Genomic DNA, 26,335 nt, shown 5'->3' with positions numbered 1-26,335 from the left:
CTCCTTGTTGAGGCCTTCCCTCACCCCCAGTGGCAACCTGCTCTTTAGGACACCACCCTATTTTATTGTTATTACAGCACTGACATTTGACCCTTTCATTTACTTTTGGTTTCTGTCTTTGTCCCCTCTCTGCTCGGTCTGTCCTGCTCACCACTGTTTCTCTGCTACGAGGCAGAGCCGGGCACACAACCAGCTGACAGGTGCAACGTGCCCAGAAGGATGAGTTAGGACCAGAAAATGGGTAGGTTTTACGGCGGCCTGGGGATAAAGGACAGCACTCCCAGCGGTCAGCGTGAAGGCTCCGTCGGCATGCATGGGCACCTTCCCGAGAGCAGAAAGGATGGACGAGGGGCGGGGCAAGGCCAGAGGGGCAGCGTGGACCAGGGCCCTGAGGGACAGGATGAGCGTCTGCGCTGTGTGTCGCTGGACACAGGGCTGCTTCACTGAACAGCAGAAGTGTACTGTCTCCCAGTTCTGGAGGCTGAAGTCTGAAATCGAGGTGTCGTCAGGGTTGGTTCCTTCTGAGTGCTATGAGGGCAGCTCTGTCCCAGGTCTCTCCCCCAGCTTCCGGTGGTGTGCTGGCCATCTTTGGTGGCCATACGTGGGCTGGTTTCATCACTGATTCTATAAGCCCCCTGAAGGCAGGAACCATCTCGTGTATTTCCTTGGGTCTCTCCACAGCCCTTGGCAGAATCTCGTTCATTCATTCACTCACTCTTCTAACATCTTTTGAGTTCCTGCTATGTGCTAGGCACCGTCCAGTCACAGAGGATTAAAAAATGACTGGATGTGCCTTGAGAAGGCTCGCAATCTAGGAGCTGAAATTAATGCAAACCAAGAATTATTTTGGCTATTGGTCAGAACCCCTTTAGGTGAAGTGACAGAAAAACTCACTTCAGACTGCCTTAAGCAAAAATGGCAGTAATCGGAGGAAGACAAATTTTAAGGACCAAAACTTTTAATCAGAAAAATGTAAAGGAATAAGAGGTTGTTGGCCTCAGGCATAGCTGCATCCAGGGGCTCAAAGGATGTCAGCAGGACCTGGTCTTTCTCTATTTCTTGGCTCTGCTTTTCTCTGTGTGTTGGCTTCACTCTCACGCAGGCCCCCTCCAAACCCAGAGTCCCCTGACTGCTAGTAATCCCAGGAAAAAGAGAGCTTTTCTCCAGCTGTTCCACCAAAAGTCCTGGGATTACATGTCACTAGATTAAAGCTCGTGGCCAAGAGGACGCAGCGCTGGTCAGAGGCTCACCATTGTTCAGGGATGACTCCCCAGAGGAAAATCTAGAGCTTGTTATCAAAAGAAGGGAGGGAGGGATGCTGAGCAGGGGAGAGTAACAGCTGTCCACTATGTTATGCCGTGTGAGGACTGGGATCCCAGAGGAGGGAGGGAGGCAGGGAGGGGCTGATTCCGCCTCAGGGTGGATGGGCAATCACAGAAACCGTTGCAGTGGGCTTGAAGTACACCTAAGAGTTTGCTGGGCAGGAAACCTAACGACAGGAGCATCCTGCAGGCAGAGGAGAGGCTGAGTGTGAGCTGTGAGGTCACACAGGACATGGTTCCAGGGCTGAAAGCAGTTCTGTCTGGCTAGGGCAGGGGTGGTACAGGGCGGGGTGGAAGAGGAGGCAGCTGTGGCTGGAAGGAAGCGGCCAGATAAGGACCTTGTAGGTCAAGGTCGAATGAAGGTTTTGAATGGGCCAGTGACATGATCACGGGGGCAGAAAGGCTGGAGGAGGCAGAGTAGCCATCCAGGTGAGGGGGAGAGTCTGACAGGGCTCTGCCTTGGGGTCACCTCGTGGCGACAGTGGGCATGCGGCTTCAGGGCACAGCAGCCCCCTCTTGAACCTGAAATCCAGTGCCTTTGGCTGACACCAGCCCTGAGACAGCCATTCCCAAGGGGAAGGACTATGCCCACTGGGCTGCCTGGCCGAAGCAGGTTCTGCTTACCCAGGCTGGGGTGCTAAGGAGTCAAAGCCAGGGTTCAAATACCAGTTCTGCCCTTTGTCAGCTGGGTGAACTTGGAAAGCTAGCTCAACCTTTTCGTTCCTTACCTGTAAAACAGGGTTGAACACATTTACCTCACAGTGGCACTTCAAGGATTAAATGGAATGGAACAGGAATGTCATGGGACATCCTTAGCATCAAACCCAGCATCTGATAACAGTTACCATCGGCATCACTATGATCACCACCAGCACCTCGCTAGGCTATTGGGAAAATCCAATGACTGATATAGGCCGACGAACAGCCCCTGTAGGTTTGTTACAGATGTTGGTTTTCCTTCTCCCATTAGTACCTTCTCCCCCAGCAAACTCTTATGTGTACTTCAAGGCCCAGTGCCAACAGTCCCAAGACTCCCCCAACCCTGAGGCAGAATTATTCACTTGCTCACTCATTCCTCATGCCTCCAAGTGAAGGGGCTACTGAGCTCTCTCTTGACTTGCTGAATGTATTCTTGATACCAGAACAAAAATCCCTGCCTTATCAGGCAACATGTGGCCAACCTCATTTATCCACCTGCAAAATGGTGTGTGTGCAGCACTAGGTGGAGGAAGGGCACTGACCCACAGCTCCTCCAGCCACTCCTTTCCTCGATCAGCCGAGTATCCTCAGCCAGGCTCACCCTGGCTGGCCTTCTGGTCCCTTGCCTGTCAGGTGGGGATGATGACACCTTCCCTGACTCCCCTGGCCCCAGCAGGATTCTTGGGAGGACTGAAGCAGCTAAAGGCTGGGGAGGTACTTTGTAAGTGTAAGGCACTGTATAATCTTGGAAAGTCATTATTATTCTATTTATTTAATAGAATCGAGTCAAAACCAAACCCCTGCATATTACTGCTTGATAAAATCTTGATTACAACATCAGTTTTTCAGTTTTAGAATAAAATTTAAATGATGTGAACATCTGTATGTATATCAAGCACATCCAAGTATAAATGAATCACATCCTGGTTAGTACTTTGGCAGTTGCTGATTATAGTCTCTGAGGATCGCAGGAAACTGGGTGGAGAATCTGGAGAGGAGCCAGAAGGAAAAACTGGAAGAAGAAAAAGGGGCTGTAGCCTTCGCCAAGACCACTCAAGAGGCTGAGCCTCTGGCCTTAAAATCCCTCCCAGCAATGAAAACAATGGTGGAGGATGGAGGGTAGAGAAGAAGGATGTTACTTCCCAGGAGGGGCTGGAAGGGGCCCGAGGGCTGTCTCGTGCTGGCTGCGGGGTTTCGACCATCCCCGCACACCTCCATGCTTCATATCCCGCTATTTATTGACTGTTTCTTTTTACTTAAATGCATTTATTTACAAAGGACTTTCCCTAGTTTTAGTTAAAATAAAATTAAAAAAAAAAAAACAGCATCACTTGCCCTAAATAGAAGATAACCGAAAAAGTAAGATCAAGAGGAAAAAACAGTATCATTCAATCTTAGGCAGATGCTGATGCCCGAGGTCTGTTGTCTGTTTGTTAAAAGGGGGACTAGAGAGAAGTGTCAGTCACACACCAGAACCAAGCTGTCACCACAAAGACTGAAAGAGAATAGAAAAGATGAGTCAACACTTAACGGCTCCTGTGCTATCAGCACCTTCCCTCACTCTGAGGAACATGATCCCGCCTGCCCACCCTTCACATGACAGACATGTGCCCCTAAAATACCCGGCCTTTGTGGAACCCCCTCCTTGGACTGGGAGCCCACACCTCCCAAGGCAGCCCCTTGCTTGCTGGACAGCGCTGGCTACTGGAACGCTCTCAGGGTTGAGTTAAAGTCTGCTTTTCTGAAAATGCTGTCCATAGACCTCACTTCTCTCCTGCCACAGCACAAAGTAAGTCTGTTTCCTTCAAGTATTTGAAGAAAACACTTGGTAGTATCTTGGTCTTTTCAGTTATCCATTCAAAAACCTTTGATGGGGGCGGGGAGTGTAGCTCGGTGGTAGAGTGAGTGCTTGGCGTGCACGAGGTCATGGGTTCAATCCCTAGAGCCTCTGTTAAGGGGGAAAAACTTTGATAGAGTTTATATTGTATATCAGAGAGAGAGAGAAACTAGAAATGGCCCCTTGCCTTCAAGCAGCTGGCCAATTGAAGTGGAGAACCAGGCACACAAACTGAATCATTCCTTGATAATCTGACCTGAGCCCCAGGAGAGCCACAAACAGATCCCTGTGGGAGGCCTAGGGAGCAGCTGCTAACCGTGGGCCTGGGACCAGGAGCAGGGGCTTCACAGAGGAGGTGAGCCCCAAGCTGGCCCTGGGGAAACAAGCAGGAGAAGAGGGAGCCCTTGGATGCCCATACAAGATGGATGTGGTCTGGACTGATGGGTGACTCTCAGGAAACAGTAAACCAGCCCAGAGAGGCAGGGGACACACCCAGCATCCTGCAGCCAGACGCAGTTCTGCATTTTGGCACCGGTTAAACCACGATGAGAATCCCAGCTCTGCCACTTACGTGCTCTAGCAGTGTCCCTCTGCACAAATTACTTAATTTCTCAAAACCTCCATGTCTGCAACTAGCAAGACTGCAATAGTGCCTGCCTCAAAGGTCACAACGTTTACCATGAAGGTTAAATGAGACGACGCACGTCAAACACCTAGTAGAGTACTTGGCAGGCGGTAATCTGCACGTGGTGGGGGGTGTATCTGAAAGACTGAACCACCTGCACGGCACAGACACAGAGCCATCAGGGATGCTCGGCTGACAAACTGTCCTGGGAGGATACCAGCTCTGGAAAGCGTTCCTGGAGAGCCATCGCTGGTGTGACGGTGGTCACAGTGACAGCAGCCGCCATGAATGGAGACCTGCGTCCCACCTGGAGGGCCACCCCCACTGTCCCCCCCCTCATTCTGAGCAACCCTTTTCATTCTGAGTCCTTTGCACATTTACAGGCTCAATTTACTCACGACAAAAGGATTAGGATTCACCTGGAAGGCTGAGTCTAAATTATACAACCTTTTTAGGGAAATGCTCCATCTGCGGAAACAAAAAGTCTGTGATGTTTCACCCCCCGCCCAGAAGCAGCATTTTCTTGGCAATCAAGTTAGCTGCCCACTGAATCCTCCTTCTCAAGTGCTTTGTGAAGCTAAGAGACGCTGCAAACCTCCCTTGCAGAGAACATGAAGCATTAGTCCCTGACTGGCCAAGCGCCTCCCAGCTCCTTCCACACTCCGTAAACATATTTGAACAGAATCCCCTGTTGCTTTTTTTCACAGCTGTCCAAATAGCAACCAACACGTAACCTTCTAGAGCGAGCATCTTTATCGGGTGTAACCCCGAGAAGGTCAGGGGCATCAAAGACAGAGGGAGTCAGAACAGAAGGGGGCTCTGTCACCTCCCACACAGAGCGCTAGCACGCAGTGTGAACATTCCAGAGGGGAATCCAGAGTTTGTCTCAACAGAGCTTTTCAGATTGGGTCCCAAGGAGGGCTGGTTTGGTAACATATTAGTAAATATTACGGATGAGGGTGAATTTTGTGGCCAAACAGCCTTCAGAAAGAAGTCAACAGGCTTATTTATTGCAGGAGTTCTCAGAGCTTCCATATCCTGATGTGTGTCAGGAATCTCTAAGGGGAGGTAAGGAGTGGGCGGTCCTTCCCAACTCCATTCATTCTTTCTCTCCTTCAGCCCCCCTCCTCAACTAGACATCTCAAAGTATTGGAGCTTCAGAAACAGTTCTCTGGAGGAAGAAAACATCTTGGTTCCAGGAAACCCTGGCCTCTTACCCAATTGGTTTGGAGGACATCCATCTACCCCAAGAGGCAGGTTTTCAGGCCCCCACGTGCCTCCATTCACGCCACACCCCTCCTCAGTGAGGGCTCCCAGCTCCAGGCCTCAAAAAGGAGAAGGCGAGCCCAGGTCAGGCCTGGCTGCAAAGGGGTAGTGGATCATGGATTTGACACCGGGGAAGAGGAGGGGTCTGCCAGGCCAGCACAGCCTGAAAATGAACTGTAAACAACTGATTACCTGGAAAGTCATCAGACTGAGCAACTCCTCAACATGCATGGCCATCAGAATCCCCTGGAAGCTTGTCAAAATACAGATTGCTGGGCCTGATCCACAGAGTTTCTTATTCAGCAGGTCTGGGGGCCACGGGTTTTGCATTTCTGACAAGTCCCCACACAATGTCGGAGCTGCCAGTGGGAACCACACTCTGTGAACTAGTGCTCGGCCTCTGTGGTCCTGATTCCCCAGTCAGGGAGACCATCGTAAAGTCCACACTGCCCTCTCGGCAACACTGTGCCTGTGCCAGGTACCAGAGTGGGTGGCCCTTCATCCAAACTGTCTCACTAAGCTCCTAATGCAGCCAGAAGACAAATGTCCCCTTCCCTGCCTGCCACCCACACCCCGCAACAGAGCCACTCGAATTACCACCTGACCTTCATTCATTCACTCAGCGTTTACCAAGGGCCAACCATGTGCCAAACCTGATGCCAAGTGGTAGGGACCCGAGGTCAGCAGCCACCTTCTCTGCCATCTTGGAGCAGGTAGCCCAGTTGTCAGAAGAGTGACAGACAAGAAAAACAGGAGATCACAACACAGGGTGGCAGCTCCTCATCCCCTCCTCAAGTCCTTCCATCTCAGGTCAGAACAGATTCCTCTCTTTTCCTCAGTTCTGCCTCAGAGAGATTTCCCAGCCCCTGTCACTCTTTGTGCACTCTACTGTCATCACCACTGCCCGGAGAGCCACCCTCGCACCCGCCCTGCTGGCCTCCTCTGCAACACTATTGCCCCTCCAATCCAGAGTGATCTTTTAATGGACATCAGATCACACTGCTCCCTGCTGAGGCTGCTTCCCTCAGTGGCTTACAGCACCCCTCATCACCAGTTCCAGCCCCACCAGCCTCTGTTTCCCTCCTACTGTGCCCATGGCTGCTCCTTCTCATCCCTCAGGTCTCTGCTCACACACCACCTCCTCCAGAAGCCTTCCCTGACTGCCATCCTAGCTCAGTGTGGAGGATTCATGAGAGATGCAGATCCTCTGACAGGCCCCCTGTGACAGCAGGGCTTTATTTTCCCTCCCCTTGAAGCTGAGCTGGAGCTGAGACCACCTTGATCAAGAGAATCTAGGGGGGAGGTGGGGGTGGAGGCAGGGGTCCAAGAAGATTGCAGCTCCCCCACTGCCATCTCAGTGCCCTGAACCCCCACGTCTGAAGTGGGACCACACGGAGAAGGGGGCAGCCTGGCTGAGCTTTACAGCTATCGTCACCAAAGTGCCAGGAAACGTGTGTGAAGTCGTCTTAGAGCCTCCAACCCAGACCACAGCAATCACTCCATCATTGCAACCATTTGATGACAAGCAGTCTTTTACTTGTTTCTGATGGTCTCTCTCCTCCATGAGATGGTCAATGCCACTATGGCAGGAACCAAGCCTGTCTTGTTCACCACCATAAACCAGGGCAGGGCACATGGTAGGTGCTCAGTAAATATTGGCTGAATAAGCAGATAGACAAGTACAGAGTCTTATAGACACATGGAGGAAGGGAGCAGGGCAGACTCAGGAAGCTTTCCAGAGGAGGTGGCAGCTAAAGACTGAGGTCTGAAAAGCAAGCAGGTGGCAGGGCTCAAAGAGCAGGGCCACAGGGCCCGGGAGCCCACCCTAGCCATACCAGCCACGTGCTCGCTCTCTCATTAATCTGTGTCTGCAGCATGAAGCACAGCCTAGGTATATAAGAGGCCCTCAATATACACATTTCCCACAGATGACGACCCACGTGGCTTCTCGGAGAGAGAGGCCCACCCTGGAAGTCACGAGACCCGGGTCTTCTCACTCAGCAGCTCATGGTGTGTCCTTCATAAAACACCACTCAGCTTGCCTGGATCGAGATAAAACCCCTGGCTCCCTCTCTATATGCTCGTTCATCATCAGGATTAGAAGAGAGCAAAGATGTCAGAGTGTTTTGAAAAAGGTGTGTTAGAACAGATATATGTAAACAACAAGGTCCTACTGTATAGCACAGGGAAATGTCTTCGACACCTTGTAAAAGCCTCTAATGGAAAGGAGTATAAAAAGTATACACACACACACACACACACACACACACACACATATCCTGAATCACCATGAGGTACACCAGAAATTAACATAACACTGTAAACTGACTATACTTCAATTAAAAGAAAAAAAAAAGACTAGCAATACATGATGGTGGAAAAGAAACATGATGATGCTGGTCTCTAAATGTTCAACCTCAGTTGATGGCCCTCAGGGCCATCAACTGAGCCTTTCTTTGAATCAGGGGCCACATGGAAGTCAGCCCAGGTGAGTCTAGCCCAGACTCCTCTTGGCCACCTCCTGGGCAGCTGTAAACTTTTCAGTTGCCCAGGTGGATAGGGAGCAGCTGAGGCCTGAGAGGGGCAGAGCCAGGGAGCAGAAGGAGGAGCACTGGACTTAAGAGTCAAGAGACATGAGTCCCTGTCACTGACTGAATGTGCCCCACAGAAGGTGATGGTATTAGAGGTGGGGCCTTTGGCAGGTAATTAGGGTTAGAGGAGGCCATGAGCACCCTTGTAAGAGTCACTCGGGCTGCTTCCTCACTCTGCTTTCTGCTGTGTGAGGAGCCGGGAGAAGCAGCAGTCCGAACGCCGCGAGAGGGCCCTCACCAGAGTCTCAGACTTCCAGCCTCCAGAACTGCGAGGAACACATTTCTGACTCTAAGCCACCCAGTCTGTGGTCCTTTGTTGCAGCAGCCCGAATGGACTAAGACAATGCCCATCCCAGGTTTGCTACTAATTTGCTGTGAGATCGTGGGCAAATCAGTCCCCTCTCTAAGCCAAATCTCTCAGCCAGAGTGAATTTTACAAAGCAAGTAAATCCCCTCTCTCCCTTTCTCCTGCTCACTCACAAACACCACGCCGCTGCCCTGCACTGGGCCCCATGCAGAAGGAAGAAGTGACCAGACCTGGGCCTCGGCCTCCACGCCCTGAGAGGCCACCTGGCAGACCACTGGACACTCTTGATCAAGTATCTGTAAGTCAGCAGGACCAGGCTTCTCTGGACAGCCAAGATGAAGGGCCTAGGACACAGCACAGCCCCTGTGCACTGAGCTCCAGAGAAGAGGCAGCCAGGGGTCAGCACTGGTTGGCCCCGGGGTCAAAGGGCAAGCCCAGGCATCCCCTGGAGACTCTTGCTTCTAAAAGACACGGGGGGCTCGGCCGCCACGTTAGCCTCGTCGAGAGGGCCTGCACCAGCTGCACTGGCCTGGGCCACGCCCTAATTAGACTTTCACAGTGTGTACAGCGGTCTGCTTGGCCCGACTGCCAGCTGGGGCTCCCGTTCTGTCTGGCAGCCTCGGTTAATGAACCCAGGAGGGGCTGACTGAGCTCATTACAAGCAACGCAAGGAAACAGGGGCCCCAGGCCCATGCTCCCCGAGTGCCCCGCCTCCCTGGGCCACACAGCCCTGGACAGTTCCTGGGACAGCTCAGCCGAGATGTGGGTCTCCGCACGTGTGTCGTTGTCTGTGGTTTCAGAGGAGTGTTCAGAGTCCATGGCTGCTCTCAGACAACACCCAGGCCCTTTCTTATCTCAGGGCAAGGAGACAAGATGAGAGCAAAGGTTTGAATCTGTCACATCCTGAAAACTGGTCCACAGACGTGTTTGTACAAGCCGCTCTGTCAGGACTTTACTGTCCTCAGCTTTAAGATGGGGTAGTAATACCCATCAGGCTCAAGGCAAGTGCTCAGTAATGTGCTCAATAAATGATCATCGCTGTTGTCATTATTAAAGGCAGGCGAGAAAAGGCACCAAAATGGGAGCTTCTGGGTGGTGGGACGGTAAGCAATTGTTTTTTTCCCCTACTTTTCTGCTTTTTCTAAATTGCATATAACGAGCATTGGAATTTTATCATTTAAAAAAGCACAAATTTGCTCTCAAAAAATATATCAGAAAAATGGGATCATGTACGAAAGGGTCCAGGCAGTGCCTGGGAGGAAGTTATTAATAGAAGCATTCTCCTGCAATGGAAGTTTCACTGGATGAGACTGGGTAGTAAAAATATACATGGTATTTGCATGTGGAATAAATTTTTGCCCTTTAATAAAGCAATTTCTTTTCCCCAAATGTCAAAGGAAGAAGGCACAAAAGTGAGTGTTCAAATGTGGGTGCCGATTAAGGGAGATGTTAGGGGAGTTTAAAGGAAGAGCACTCCCTGGACAGAGCAGAAGGTAAAACACAGAGAGAAAAGTGGAAGCAACTCATGTCCACTGACAGACAAGAGAGAATCACAGCGTGGTCCATATACACACACGGAAATATTATTCAGCCTTGAAAAGGGAGGCAACTCTGACACATGTGACAACATGGATGAACCTTGAGGGCATTATGTGAAGTGGCATGAGCCAGTTACAAAAGGACAAATACTGTCTCTTTCCACTTACATGATGTCCCCAGAGTGGTCAGACTCCCAGTGACAGAAAGTAGAATGGTGGGTGCCAGGGGCGAGGGGAGAGGGGAACTGTTTACTAGATGCAGAGTTTCAGGTAAGATGAAGAGTTCTGGAGAGGGATGGAGGTGATTGTTATACAACAGTGTGAATGTACTTAATGCCACATACCTATACCTTTTTAAAATGGTTAAGATGGTAAATATTATGGGTATTTTACCACAATTTAAACCTACGTAGAGATTTAAAAAAGAGATGGAACCCAGAGGAAAAAGGAACGGAGAAAGCAGGATGAAACAAGTCTCCGGTCCTGAGGTTGAGGGCCATTCTCTGGAGAGATGGCCCATGGAGGAGGGGGACATCTGGGGACCGTGGTGGAGGGGGAGACAGCTTCAGGGTGGATGCAGCCGCGTGAGGTTGTGGCTCCTGCCTGCTCTTGGCCGCAGGCCCCGCGGGTTCTGAGCTGAGAGGCATCTGCAGCTAGAGGACTCAGCCCGGCACGCACTCAAGAGGACCAAGCCTCCCTCCTCGAATTGGAGCTTGGGATTTGAGAAGTTAGGACCTGGGAGGTGTGTGTATGTAAATAGGGAACTAAGGCAGGGAAAGAGCCTGGCACTGTCCTCCAAGGGAGTGAGGAAGAGGAATGCATCAGGTCCACAGAGAAGAAATTCTGAGGTCATCATGCTGAAGGAATTCAAACGGGGGCTGGCCGACCCCCAGGTGAGAAAGAACTGGGAAGAGTTAGGATGTCCTGAAAGGAGTCGGGGTGTAACCTTGGCCCAAATGGAGGCTAGTGCGGTGCCTGGGGTTTGGTGGGATCCTAACACCAGAACAATTTATTGAGCACTTACTGTCTGCGACAGCACTTTTCTAGGGTCCCTCATGTATTCCCTCCAGCATCGTAATGGGTAGGAACTACTTCCATCTTCACTTCACACTGAGCAAGACTGAGTCTCGGAGACGTAAGTCACCTGCAGAGCCAGGGCCTGAAAAGCACACCAGCTGCCTCCAATGAGTCTGTGCTTCCTTTCTTTTTCTGTTTGATTTGTTGTTTTTTTCTTTCCTTGCCTCCTTTCTGCTTCACCCGCCCAGCCTTGCCTCCCGCCGCCCCAGCCCTCCAGCCCCTTCTCACTTGAACTGGTGCTCCCGGGAGCTGCGGATCTTGGAGGAGAAGCGCTCGGCCAGCTTTTCCAGGCTGCGGGAGTATTCGAGCTCGATCTCGGCTTTCCGACGGAAAAACTCCTGGAGGTCCTGGAGCAGCTGCAGCCTTGACTCGGACTGCTGCTCCAAGCATTTGAACTGCTCTACCAGCTGCGTGCGGATCTCTGCGGGCAGAGACAGGAGTGGGGCGTTAGGCAGTGGCGGGGACAGCAGTGGGACCCACCCAGCTGACCCAGTGCTGCTGGCCCAGGCCCTGCAATTCCAGCAGCCCCCTCCCTACCACCCCGCCGCCCAGAGCACCCCAGGCCCAAGCACAATGATTTGGCATGTGCCGGTTTTTGCCACTTAGTCTAACTCAATGTTTCCCAAAGTCGAATCATTGCACGTCGCCACCACGATTTTTGCCATATCCACACACCACCGGCGTCATTATTTCTTCCATATGATCTAGTAAATTCACTCACTTTTCTTACTAAAAAGAACTTACTTAAAATGAACAGTTTTATGTCATTACAGCAAGGGGAAAACTAGGACCACTTGCCATCCTGGTACATAGAAAACTAACGCAACAGAAACAGCGAATTTGTAAATTCTCTCTAGAGACCACTGCTTACCAAAGACCCATGCTACGCCCATGCTGCTCAGTCTCTATCAACAAAAGGCAAACAGGAGGGTGAGGAGGTAAAGGCAGAATTTTCCCAGAGGCAGTCAGGACTGAGAGGCCTCAGAAGGGGTGCTGCTCACTCACAGGGTTATTTAAGGCCACGTCTGCACTCCATTCTGAATGACCTTGAGCTCCATGCAGAAACGTCTCAGGTACCGCTAGAGAATGTAGCCCAGACTTCAGGAAATGCTGACAGAGCAAACCAGGTCTGTGCAACCAGGGCAAAAGTTCAAAAGCAGAGGGTAGAGATAAAAATCACAGCCAAATCCCAGCGACCACACCAATCTCATCTTCAAGCCTGTGGTTCTGTCACTGCTGCCATCTCCACGCATTAACCCTTTCCTTTCCATCCCCCAAGCTGCTCAACAGATCAGTCTGCCCACACCACTGTGCTCACACCAGATCCCTGCTCAAAACACCCAGGGCCCCTGCTATCTGAGTATTAAGCCCAACTCCTTAGCATGGAATTCAAGGCCACCTATGCCCTGGCCCCAAACTTCACTTCTCTGGATTTAACCCCAGTGGACTCTCCAAGTCATTTAAACCAGTCCCTGCAATGTCCAATCCCTCAGGCATATATAGGCCTCCTGTCTGCAAAGGTGGCCAACACCATCTTAGCATCATTTCGAGAAGCGATATTCAAAGACGGCAGCCCTCGGGGCTACTCGAAGCCTTCCCAAGGGGTGCACAGGCAGGAAAAGGTATAAAGGAATTTGTGAGAGATCCTGTTTCCATTCCCACTCTTCCCTGCTCTGCCTGAGAATGCGCCTTGGTGTCTCACCTGTCCCGCCTCCCTCTTCACAACTGTCCTTCTCCTTCTCAGCAAAAGAGACCAACTTCTCCCTCATCCGGAATCTGGCTCTGGGGCAGAGACCCGCAGCGTCCAATTAGAACAATTTAGAATGTTGGTGCTAACAAATCTTCTGTAATCCAGGGGACAGAAACCCTTTGCTACTCAAAGTCTGGTCCGTGGAAAAGCAGCATCAGCATCACCCATAGGCATAATTAGAAACACAGACCCTCAGGTCCCAACACAGACCTCCTGAATCACAAGCTGCATTTTAGCAAGATCCTTAGATGGTCCTTGTGCTCCTGGAAGCATGAGCACTGCCATCAACCACCCCACCCTCCTCATTGTGAGAAGCATTTCCCATATGTCCTTTTTATTTTTAGTCATTACTTATCAAATTATCAAATATTGATATTATCCTGATAAACTGTGATAAATTAATCTGTAAGATATCTAGTGTTTTATGGTCAAAAGAAATTTTTTAATGTCCATTTCAATATGTATTTTGGATAAAAATAAGTATAATAGAGTCAATAAGTTTCAAGCGTAAGAATATTTTAAGACAAAACTCTGTGAAGGCATTAGAAGGGAATAATGAGTTCAAGAAGGTAAAGACAGGAACAATGCAAATGTAAAATTTCTGACCTGTATAGGAAATTTTTGATGAGTGGTGGTGCATACCAGTGTATTGTGGTATTTATCTTATGACCTGGTAATTCCACTCATGGATACATAACTAAAAGAAATCAGTGTTTATGTCCACCAAATTTTTTTTTTATTTCTCATAGAAGCTGTATAGCCAAATATTAGAAATAACCCAAGATGTCCATGAAGAGTAGGTAAGATTTTTTTTAAATGTGAGACAGTCATTCAGGGGACTGCTATACACCAAGGAAAAAACTAACTGCTACCTGCTTGAATCTCCTTATGTTGACCGAAAGGAGCAAGAAAGAATGAGATCATGAAAAGTAGTTTCTGGTGACAGAGGGCAGAGGTGACAGATCACCTCAAAGGTGATCATTTCTCTGACTGAGCGGGAGATACACCATGACGCCTTGATCCGGGTGGTAAGTGCAGAGGTAGAAATGAATTGAGCTGCACACTGAAGATCTGGGCGTTCCTGTATGTAAGTGATACTTCGAGAAAAGGGCAAAAGAAAAATTGCCCTGTTATTTAGTTTCCATTTGACACATTTAAGAGAGGAGTGTAATTTTACTCAAGGTCAATATTTACAATATGGCAGAAATGATATCCTTTGTAACTATTTAAACTTCTAATGAAACAGTTTAGATGTCAAGTTAAAATGTGTAAGGCAGAAGAGATTTTTTTTCCCCCAAAGTTCATCTAGAGGGTAGGCAAGCAGAAAAGTTTTAAAATCAGTGCTTCAGAGCCCAAGCACGGCTCCTCCCAGGAAGCCCGGGACTGCTCAGCCCTCATGACCCTCCTCTGAACTCCCATGGTTCTTACCATTAGCCTCAGCCTGCCTCGTACTGTGTTTTGAATCCTTTCATGTGCGCGTGTCGTGCCTGCCTCAGCTCCGCCAGTGAAATGTAAGCTCTCAGGGCGGATCCTCCCAGTACACGCGGTCACCAGACTATCAGCGTCTCAGAGCAAATCACTCTTTGCCTTCCCCAAGAGCTGCGTGATTAAGGGAACCTCACCCAACACACACACACACACACACACACACACACACACACTCGCCAGACACACGCCACACACACGCACATACAACACATGCCCACACTCACTCACACAGCACACATACTCATACACACACCACACTCACATGCCACACACACACCACACATACACACACCACACAATCACATACACATCACACATTCACACACATTTACCACAGACACACACCATAAACGACACATGCCCCACACACTCTCACACAGCACACACACACACATTCACACACACTACACATACACACCACACACAACCACATACCACACCCACCACACAACACATACCACAACTCACACATACAACACACACATTCACACAACACTTACCATACACATACCACACATACACGCTACACACACAACCACATATCACAAACCACACAACCACAACACACGTTCACACATTTACCATACACACAACACACACACACTCACATATCACACCACATTCAACACCAAACACCTCCCAGATACACATCACACACACCAGATACACCACAACCACCACACACATTCACCTACATTTACCACACATACCATATATTCACATACACACACCACACACATTTACACACTACACCCACACATGCAAATGACACACCCACACATTAACACACCACAACCACATACAACCACATATCACACATGCCACATACATACCACAACTACCACACATTCACACATATTTACCACACATATCATATATCACACACACCACACATTTTCACAGGCACACTCATACACATTCACGTATCACACACTTACACATTTACACACATTATATATACACACCACATACTTTCACATACCCACATACACACACAACCACACACACAACCACACACATACACAAATTTACCCCCCACGCACCACACATACTCACATGCACACTCACACATTCACACACACACACTACACATACAACAGACATAGATATTATTATTATCCACTTTTACAGATGAAGAGAGCAAGGCTCTGTGTGAACTGATCAAGAACTTGTCCAAGGTCACATTCTGTTCCATGAACTGTATCAGTCCACACAGGTACACCCTGACACGGCCCACTTTGCTGAACTTGATTGAGAAGCCATCACTCCCACAAGCACACGCCCAGCCTTAACAACACATACTCATAATGCTTTCCAAACATTTAAAAACTTACTTCTAGAGCACCACTATTTGGGACTCATAATAACCTTCATAACAACGGGGAGCACTTACAGAGCACACGACTTGTTCCATGCCTGGTGCTGAGTTCCTCGGATATCTGCCTCACGTAATCTATGCCACATCCCCTATAAGGTGGGGGCTGCTGGGATCCCCCCACTTTTCCCCACAGATAAAGAAGTGCGGGCTCAGAGGTAAGTAGCCTGGGGTCACAACAGCTGATGTGCGCAACGAAGCTAGGACTCAAGCCCAGCTCCCTCAGATGGGAACAGGGACCCTCCCAATGCCCTACTAAACTGAGGCCAGATTTTTTTTTTTTCAGTCTTCCATCCATCTGTATTCAACTTCCAGTACCCTTCTTGTAACAAGAGGCTGGTCTAAAGAGATACTATTTATCAATAATGCTGCAGTCACTGCCTTCCTCCATTACAGGGCATAATCAGGAGCCAATGTTCTAGACTGTAGAGGAAAATCTCATAAATCACACTGTGCTGACGGAGACAATTTGGAAGGAGCAGAGAAGCCTCCCCCAGCTCACACAACCAGCGGGAGCCTCTAGCAGCTTGGACGGCTCAGAGTCAGGTCTTTCTCGCAGGAAACGGCCAAGCAGGAGCCCTGACTGCGGGGATTTGACTGCCCGCTCCTTATCTCTAACTCCCTTCCAAGTCACTCCTCCTAGGAGCCCAGCACAGACTGGGGCTTTCTCCGGAAAGATTTCAAAAATAAATAAATAAACAAAACAATTGCTCCCAAGGCACAGACTTCATTCAAAAGGCATTCCACCCAGGGAGTGGTTCCAGCCTCAGCACAGCGCTGAGTGGCAGAAAAATAAAAGGTGGTCAGGCAGGGAGGAGAAGGGGCTTGGAAAGTCAGGAAAGGCTTTGATTTCGGCACCTTAGGGCTACAGTGGACCTCCCTGACTCCTGGTGCAGCCTCCTGGCTTCACAGACAAATGCGTGAGGCCTACAGGAGGTGTCCCGAAGCATAGCTCTCTCCGGGTCACTCTCCTGATAAAAACTCTCCATGGTGTAACAGGGAAGAACCAGCCTGACAGCATAGTGGATCTCTTTCTTTCACTTCAACCTTTGCATTCTATTGCTTTTGCTACAAGTTAATCACTAAAAGAATGTCACCTAGAGCCTGAAATATACAGGATGACCAATTCTCAAGGCTCCGATTGTTAGAGGTGTAACAGTTTTCCATTCATATAGTGATAAAAAGTTGCAGAGCAGAAAATAACATTTGTCTTGTTGCAGGTTTATAGGAACGCTGTGACCAGACGTACATGCACAGCTGCAAGAACAAAGGGTTCGGTGTCAAGAAATCTGCAACAACCAGCCACACCTCCTCCCCTTTTAAAAGGAGCCTGAATTCTAACTCGGGGAAGATGGTTCTTTAGGACACTAGTTCACCTTCTCATTCTGCTGGCTTTTCGAATAAAGTCACTATGCCTTGCCCCAAGACCTCATCCTTTGAATTATTGGCCTGTCGTGTGTAACAATGGCTTCCTATTCCTTATAGGATAAAGGCCAAACTCCTCTGACATTCAAAGTCCAAGAAACTACAGCCTGCCTCCCATAACTGCCATTTACTCTCCATGCAACAGTCTCACCGAAGACCATGGTGCCTGCACCAGTGCCACCGTCTGTGGCAATACTCAGGTGACCCACTTTACAGGAGAAGTTTCCTCACGCTCCCCACCCCACTCAAAACCACAACCTCAGAAGCAGAGGGAGCAAGGAGATTCTTCAAATCCAAGGTAATTAGGAACTTTTTTTAAAAATTACTAGAATATTTTTAGAGCAGTTTTAGGTTTAGAGAAAAATTAACCAGGAAGTACAGTGTTCTCATATAACTCCCCTGCACAGACTCCCCAGTTATTAACCACTTGCGCTGATGTGGTACATTTACTACAATTAATGGACAATACTGATACATTATTATGAACTAAAGTCCACAGATTACATTACGGTCACTCTTGTGTTTTCATCCTGTGGGTTTTGAAAAATGCATAATGTCATATGGGCATCATTATGCTATCACGCAGAGAGAGAACACATCGGGGAAATCAGTCCATGTCATTTTATAAAGAACTTCCTCATTCCTTTTTACAGCACTATAGAATTCCATATTCTATATTCCAAATGTAGAATTGTTTAGCCAGTCCCCTTTCCCGGACTTTTAGGTTGTTTGCAATTGTTTACCATCATCAAAAATCCTGGAATAAATAACCATATACAAGCCTCATTTTGCAGATGTGCAGGGATGTCATCTGTGTGATGAATTCTTCATGTAGAAGTACCAGATCAAAAGGCATTTGTGGAAGATGTGGTATATTTATACAATGGGAGTATTACTCAGCCATAAACAAGAATGAAATACCGCCGTTTGCAGCAACATGGATGGACCTAGAGATTATCATACTAAGTGAAGTAAGTCAGACAGATAAAGACAAATATTATATGATGTCATTTATTTGTTGAATCTAAAAAAATGACACAAATGAACTTATTTGCAAAACAGAAACAGATTCACAGATATAGAAAACAAACTTACAGTTACCAAAGGGGGAAGGCGGGGTAGGTAAATCAGGAGTTCAGGATTAACAGATACACACTACTATATATAAAACAAACAACAAGGGCCTACTGTACAGCACAGGAAGCTATATTCAATATCTTGTAATAACCTATAGTGGAAAAGAATCTGAAAAAGAATTTTATATATACATATATGTGTGTGTGTATATATATGTATCACTTTATTGTACACTTGCAACTAACATAACATTGTAAATCAACTACAATTTAAAAAAATTGTGTAAGGCGTTTGTGTTAGTACTTCTGAGATTGCAAAAATGCCCTTCCCTGAAATTTTACCAATTTGTACTCCCACCAGAAATTTATGAGAGGGTCACTAGGACTATTATAAAGCTGACATGCTGGGATTTGCTTCAAAATAACCTTTGGTGAGGGAGAGAGGAGTGGTAGCGTTATAGGTAAAAACCACCATAAGCCTTGAGTTGACTGGTGACGTTTAGTTGTAGTGATGAACACGGGGAAGAGGCCTCTTACACTAATCTCTCTAGTTCTGTAATGTTTGAAAATTTCCATAATAAAAAAGGAGAACAAAGAAAGCCAGGCAAAGCCAGAAATGTGATACAAAGCCTGCTGCTCTCGTTAGCAGGTCTGACCAGTTAGGAATTAAGCATGACAATAACTTGTCCCCAGAGGCCTCTGCCCTGGGCCTGCAGAGGGCTCTCCTGCGTTAGAGGGAGGGGCCAGAGTGTGACCCTAAGAGCAGGCCCCACCCAATTCTCATCCTCGGACCCTGTCCTGAGAACGTGGCAACTTTTCTGACACTCCCTGGGACAGTGAGGCTCCACTTTTCACCGTCGGTATCCGTCTTGAAAATCAAGATACAGTGAGTGCTTGCCCCCACCGTGCTCCGCAGAAGCAGCTGGTATACTCTCCCCACGATAAAGTTTCAGGAGCTAACAAGGAGGATGGTATGTTACACAGCTATGCACAATCATGCCTGGAGCTTGCACTGTTCTAATTCCTACTTTATAGATGAAGCAATTGAGACTCAAGGAAAGGGAATGAGCTGCCCAGGGTCACCCAGAAAGTAGGAGAGCCAGGGCTCAAATCCAGAGCAAAGGGCAGACAGGAACCAAGATGACCCAGCCTCCAGGTCAGGGTGCTTTCCCTGAGGGGTCCCAGCACCTCCTCTTTCAGGGATCATGTTCCCACTCCACCTCTGTCTCCACACGGCACTCCATCTGTCATCTCAGTGCCATTCTTACTGGTCCTGGCTGTCAAGTATCCTCAAGCGCATCCTGACCTTGACCCTAGGTCCACCTACGGTGGAGGGAAACCAGCTTGGGAACAGTGTAGCCGACCCTGGGTTTACCTGCCTGCAGGGTTCAGATCCTGGCTCTCCCACACAGTCAGCCGGGTGAACTTGGGAGCATCTCCTCATTTCCTCATTTCTGTGGGACTTGGGTCCCCCTGTAAAATGGGGGTGCTAATAATCTACCTCATATTGTTGTAAGGGTTGATAAATGACAATGGAGACTTGCTCTCACTGGCTACCAGCCCCATGCCCAGCGTCCTGAGGGGTCCACGGCCTTCCTACTCCAGCCTCAGGAGGGGCAGCACCACAAAGCCAATAGACCGAGCAGAGCCTGGACTCCAGCTGCTGTCACGAGCTGGAATGTTGGCTCTGGCAGAGACCATTGTGAGGTCCTGGGCAGACAAGTCATCTCCTCCGAGCTCTTTTCCCATCTGTAAAAGGCGGGTAACTATGCTTATCTTGCAGGGATGCTGCAAGGATCAGACTAGAAATAATGCGTGCAGTGTCAGGCACCTGACAGAAGGCCCTGGCAAACAGCCTCCCTGGAGAGGTGGCACAGCACAGCAGGAAGGGCACACAGCTCACAGGCTTTGGGGACAGCCAATTTGGGCTCCAATCCTGGTTTTCTCCACTCTGTAGAAGTCGCCTCAGCTCTCTGAGTCTCTTTTCTAGTCTGTAAAATGGGGAATAATAATACCTTCCTCGTGGGTTTGTCAAAAGAGCGGGAGATACTATGCACGTAAAGCGCCCGGCCTGGGACCTGGTTCATAGCAGGTGAGCAATAAAGCGGAGGAATGAGGCTGCAGCCACGCAGAGTGAGCATGGGGTCGCTGGGCACTGAGCTAGGTGATTCCCAGGCCATCCCAGGCCATCTGTCCACAACCCCCAAGGGCTGTGCACCCCGCGAAACCGTGGTGTATCCTCCTCTGCCCTCTCAGGTCTGGGTTCCCCTCTTCCTTCCCTGCCTCCCTGCCAGCCTGGGCCCATGTTTCTTTCCTGCTCTGGGTCCTGCACAAAGGCTCGGCAGCCCCGCCTCTTCTCACAGTCTCGCATAGGTGAGGAGGCAGCTTGTCATGGGGGTCCCTGCATCCCAGAGGTTGCCCAACTCCGCACTGCGCCAGGGGCACCCCGGTAACTGCTGCCGGCCTCGAGCTTCGCCCCGCCCTGCCCACCCAGCGGAATCTGTCTCCCCTTGGACTGGAAGCTGGCTCCTCTGCCAACTAGAGGCTCCTCCTAGCACCGTATATTGTCTCCCTCACTTTGCCGAGAACCCCTACCAATGACATCAGTCCGTCCTCTATTAACCTTGACCAAGCACCTTCGCATCTTTCATGGCTTCTGATCATGGAAGAGAGCAGCAGGGAGGAAATGGGTATCACACCATTTTACAGAAGAGGAAATTGAGGCCCAAGAGATGGGAAAGGCCCTTGGAGAATCACAGGATTCAAACTCAGGCTGGCCTGACCCTGCCAGGTGCTGCCCTGGTCCACTTCCGCTCTCCACCGACCCGAGGGAATTAGACCGAGAATGGGACTGTTTTTCAAACTTTGTCACTGTCTCAGCCCTGATAAATGGATCACTGGGTGATGCAGTGCCAAGAGCTGGGTCTGGGGTCAAACTTGCTGAGTTCAGAGCCTGGTCTCAAAGCTTGCTAGCTGTGTGAACTTTAACAAATCAGTTAGCCTCTCTGGGCTCTGGCCTTCCCAACTGCAAAATGGAAGGAATAACAGCAGACAGTTAGAGCACTGGTCCCTCCCAAGATTGTCTCCTTGTTCAAGCAAAGCTGAATATTGTGCTACAGCCTTGGGAGGAGGTAGCTGCCACTGTTACCCTATTTTGCAAAGGAGACTGAGGCACAGAGAGGGGAAGTGATCTGCCTAATTTCACCTAAACATGAAGGTGTCTTTTGGCTCCAAGTCATTTATTAATTGACAGAGATGTTTCCTGAGCACTTACCATATGTACTATCCCCAAACCAGCCAAGTTTTCACACTCTGTCTTCAGCCATCTCACAACTACTTGGGTAGTGAAGGCCAGGCTTAGAACAGATAATCAAAGCACATCAGCTCCTGGGGCCTCCTTGAAGCAAACTGTATCTGCTTCCAGCTTGCTGGGGGTGAGGGAACACATATGCTGGGAAGGAGTTGGGTGAAGTGACTGGCATTTCCCTCTCTGCTTCTTACCACCAGTTCCTTCCCCAGAGAGGAAGTGCAGTATATGGGCTAGTGTTCTGAAAAAATAAGAATTATTTCTCTAAGAGGAAATGATATGGTCCCAAACAAACTAGGTAATTAGCATTGGATATATATTCATGGTTGAAGAGATGGGAGACAAGATTCTCACTTCCCATTGTGGTCCAAAAGCACAGGTTCAGCTCTGTAGCCCCCTGAGCACCCCTACCTGGATTGCTAAACCAGTTCCCTCAAGCAGGGAGTTCAAGGCAGAGTGAGTGGGAGAGATTTCCCCACAGCATATGGGCTGTGTCCAAGTAATAGCCATTCCTTCTCGTAAAGAAGTCAGACAGAAGTTGCCTCCCCACCTTCCAGATGTTCGGTGAAAAGCAAGTAACGGTCAGAAAAGGCCATGCCTCCTCCCACCAGAAGCTCTGAGTTAAAGTGGGATGTGATCAATTTCAACATGAGTTTAATATTCACAGCTTTGCTGCTCAATGGTCCTTGAAGGATCAGATGCATTTACATGGGAAAAGATCAGGAACCATTAATGCTGAATTTCCAGCTGCATCCTCTGACTGAGGATGCTTTTCTTTATGTTTTCAATCCTACCCCGCTCCCAGAATTCAGGAGTCAGAAAACTGGGGACCCCTGGAAACATCTGTTTCCCAAACTTCAGAGACATTTTTACAATGTGTCCTCTCTAAAAACATTTATCCTATATTCATTTAATATATTTCTTTAAATCACCTCACTTTTCACATGGGATACTTAATAGTATCGCCATAAATGGAAAAACCTAAATCACTCGGCATTAATGGAAGGTAACTGTAAAAATAACTACAATGATCACAAAAAAATGTTACTGTATTCTACTTAGATTCTGTAGCCTGAGACCAGCTTTCTTTTTGATAAAAAGAGTTTGGTAAGTATTAGAGGAACTGCTGAAGACACACTAGCACCTCACAAGAATCTCCCTAAGAAAGGCTGAAAGAGGATGAAAAAGGAAGTAAGTATCTATTTCTGTGAATCAATGCTATTGCGTCATGTCCCTGTGAACCACCTAAAATTAACCGATTACACACCGTCCGTGGTGCTCATCCCTCACTTCAGGAAACTGTAATTGGTCCAACCCCTTAATTCACAAAAGGGAAACTGAGGAACAGAGAGCCTTACCCCCACGTGGTACCAGAACCTGGGTCTCCTAGCTGCTTGACCAGTGCCCAGCTCTCTTGACTACAGTTCTTCATATACAAGTCCTTTCTGCTCTGTTGTGATGCCAGGCAGCTAGCACAGTGCCCGTGTCTGCCACCAAGTTGGTTCCTCACAAATATTTTTAAATGAATAAATTAACCAATCAAATGAAATGATGTATTGTGGCAGGCTGAATAATGACCCCCCCCCCCCCAAGGAAATTTAGCTCCTAATCCCTGGAACCTGTGAATGTTACTGTAAATGGCAAAAAAGGACTGTGAGATGTGACTAAGGATCCTGCAATGAATAGATTATCCTGGATTATCCGGGTAGACCCGAAATGGAATCACATGTGTCCTTACAGGAGAGAGGAAGAAGGAGATTGGCACAGACAGAAGAGGAGGAGGTGCTGAGACTACAGAGGCAGAAATTGGAGGGAGGTGGCCACAAGCCAGGGAATGCCCACAGTCACCAGAAGCTGGAAGAGGCCAGGAACAGATTCTCCCTTATGATCTCAGGAAGGAGCAAGTGGGGCCCCCTGCCAACATCTTAATTTTGGCCTGGTGATACTGACTTCAGATTTCTGGCTTCTAGAACTGTGAGAGAACTAATGTGTGTTGCTTTAAGTCACCAGGTTTACGGTAAGTTGTTACAGCAGCCATGGGAAACGTATACAGTGCACATTACACCACTCTGAAAGCGCCAAAGAATTGTAGAATATGGTCTAAGCAGTGAGTGAGATAGAAATTCAGATGACCAGAAGAGGGAGGGGCAATGGGGTGCTGGAGTGTCACCTGAGACTTTAGGAAGGAGGAGAGCTGAGGCAGGATTTGTAGGATCCAGAGAAGTGGAGAGAGAGAACCGGGCATTCTGTTATCCATACCCACAAGCATTAATGACTGCATACTACTTCTGTGTTAAAGGGACAGGAGGAGCTGAGAAGGAAATATGTGTACAACAGGACCCCTGCTCTCAAGGAACTGCCAGTGTACTGATGGGATAAGGTAAACCTAGGTGAAAAAATAATCAGCAATGGGAGATGGAATAATTCCCCTTCCAGAATCAGAGGCATACACCAAAAAATCTATGTGCAGGTATTTTTATCACAGCACTGTTTATAAAAGTAAAAACTTGGACACAACATAATCCAACAACAGGGGATGTGCAGTTAAATATCATGCACATCCATGTAATTAACTTCTCTGCATTTTAAAAATCATGCTGTATAATACTTACTGATAAAATGATATAATCGTTATTACAGTGGATATAGTAGTGAATATATAATAGTTAACCGGAAAATGACCATAATATATAGTTGAATAACAAAACTGGGTTATAAAAATAGAAGGTACAGTTTAGTTCTCCCAAGATATAACTAGAACTATTTACAGATGAAGAAAGACTGAAGAATATACACTAAAATGTTCACTGTGGTCATCTCTAGGTGGTTGGAGTACAGATTGATTCGTTTCTTTGATAAATATTTACTGAGCACCTAGGTGCTGACCCATGGCTTGGCAAACTTTTTCACAAGGGGCTACACAGTAAATATTTTAGATTTTTCAGGCCATATAGTCTCTGTTGCAACTACCCAGTTCTGCTTTTGTAGCACAAGAGTAGCCATGGACCATATGACAGTGAATGCACATGGCTGTGTTTCAATAAAACTTTATTTACAAAAACAGGCAATGGGCCACACTTAGCCCATGGGCTCTAGGTTGCCAACTCCTGTACTAATCACTGTGTTTTTCTATATTTTTCAAATCCTCTACATAATAGGCATTACACCTGTAATATGGGGAGGGGCAGTAAATTTTTTTAAATACTCACTATCCCTGGAAAGGCCATGGTTGGGTCCAGTAGAGTAGCATCTCTTTTAGGGGTGACAAACTCAATTATCTCCAGGGGTCAGCCAGGCAACAAAAATGTGATTAGAGACCTCATATAAAATAATACAGAGAGCACAGATCTGATCAAATATTCAAATATTCAAATATACTCTTTAATGTTAATACTGTATTTGCTAAACAGATGAGATCTATAAACCTCTAGTTCATGACTCTGGAAAACCTTCCCAGCAAATGTTACTTTAGCCAGTGCCAGCCCTGCCAGATTCAAACCCAGAGTATGCCAGACCCCACTCTGCCAGAGCTGTCCCCACCTTGACCCCATTAACTCATGTTGAAATGACCAGCCAGGGCAAGAGCTGCTAATCTTCATCGAACAGGTGCCTCCAGCCATGTGTGCATTCACCTGACAGTAATAGGATGCCGGATGAATTTCCTTGACCTTCTGATGAGAATGCCACATGGAGGAATATCCAAGGCCACAGGGAAGCTGAAATCTTTTATGCACACTGCAGCTACTGCTCGCAAAGGCTTGCCCCGGGATGGAAAGGCACTCCATCAGGCTGAGTGATTTATGTTTCAGGAAGCCACATGAGTTATTGCTTATGACCTCATCCTGGCAAATTTGCAAATTCTTGCCAATTGATTTTTGGAAAGGAGAGAAGGAGAAAAAAGAAGGGTTGGGCCCGTGTGTGTGTGTGTGTGTGTGTATGTGTGTGTGTGTGTGTGTGTGTATTTTCTTTTTAACCTTTGTAAAATTTCACAAAGGTTTTCAAAGGGAATCTTTATCCATTCCACAACAGGGGCAGAGGTTAAATTTTCAAGGAGGTCCATGAGTGGGGGGCCTGGCTATCTGCAGGAGTTTTATTTTTACAGCGCACATCAAGCAAGTCCTTACGGTCACCAATCTCAATTCTTGTTGTCAATCAGGAACTTTCAAGGGAAACTCTTCAGGAGACCTTCCATGCCTTTGAGGATGGATGAAGGACAGCAAGACAAAACAAAAAGAATCCAGATATGTACGTTCTCAAATGCTGAGCCCAGCAAACTTTTAGGAAAAGGCTTAGAAAAAACTACTAAATCATAGTTGCCTAATGGCTTAATAATGAGTTACAAGCCTGAGCACAGAGACTGTTGGCACATGTACGTGCTGTGGTCTGGTAAAGCCATTTCATACTCAACCATGGACTTGAATAAACACATTCAGGGTAGTTCCAGCTCTGCCTCAAGGCATTAAGTTCATCCATAAACTGGGATTAACGATACTTACCGAAGAATTGCGGTAAAATCAAATTAAGAAATACATACTTACATGAAAGAGTTCTATAAACCGTAAAAAGTTAAACAAGTGTGATTCTTCTTCGTGGTATGATTATTATTACTTTTTAAGAGTCTACTACCTGCAAATTAGAACAAAACATCCACT

The 26,335-nt window shown here is 47.9% G+C and overlaps 1 protein-coding gene across 5 annotated transcripts in view; it reads right to left on the bottom strand.

Moving 5' to 3' along the window:
- Nucleotides 1–26,335, bottom strand: part of SRGAP3 (SLIT-ROBO Rho GTPase activating protein 3) — a 288,661-nt gene that overhangs the window by 102,809 nt on the left and 159,517 nt on the right. For all 5 annotated transcript variants that reach the window (XR_012499859.1, XM_074344421.1, XM_074344420.1 and 2 more), the window contains one exon: nt 11,491–11,683. Coding sequence is in view for 2 of the 5 variants with exons in the window: in XM_074344422.1 (XP_074200523.1) it covers nt 11,491–11,683 (193 nt within the window). In the remaining 3 variants the exon portion in view is untranslated. The remainder of the gene's footprint in view (nt 1–11,490; nt 11,684–26,335) is intronic.

The sequence above is a fragment of the Camelus bactrianus genome, chromosome 17, assembly GCF_048773025.1.
Source record: "Camelus bactrianus isolate YW-2024 breed Bactrian camel chromosome 17, ASM4877302v1, whole genome shotgun sequence".
In the NCBI taxonomy this organism is placed as follows: Eukaryota; Metazoa; Chordata; class Mammalia; order Artiodactyla; family Camelidae; genus Camelus; species Camelus bactrianus.
This window is presented reverse-complemented; position numbering and strand designations above follow the sequence as displayed.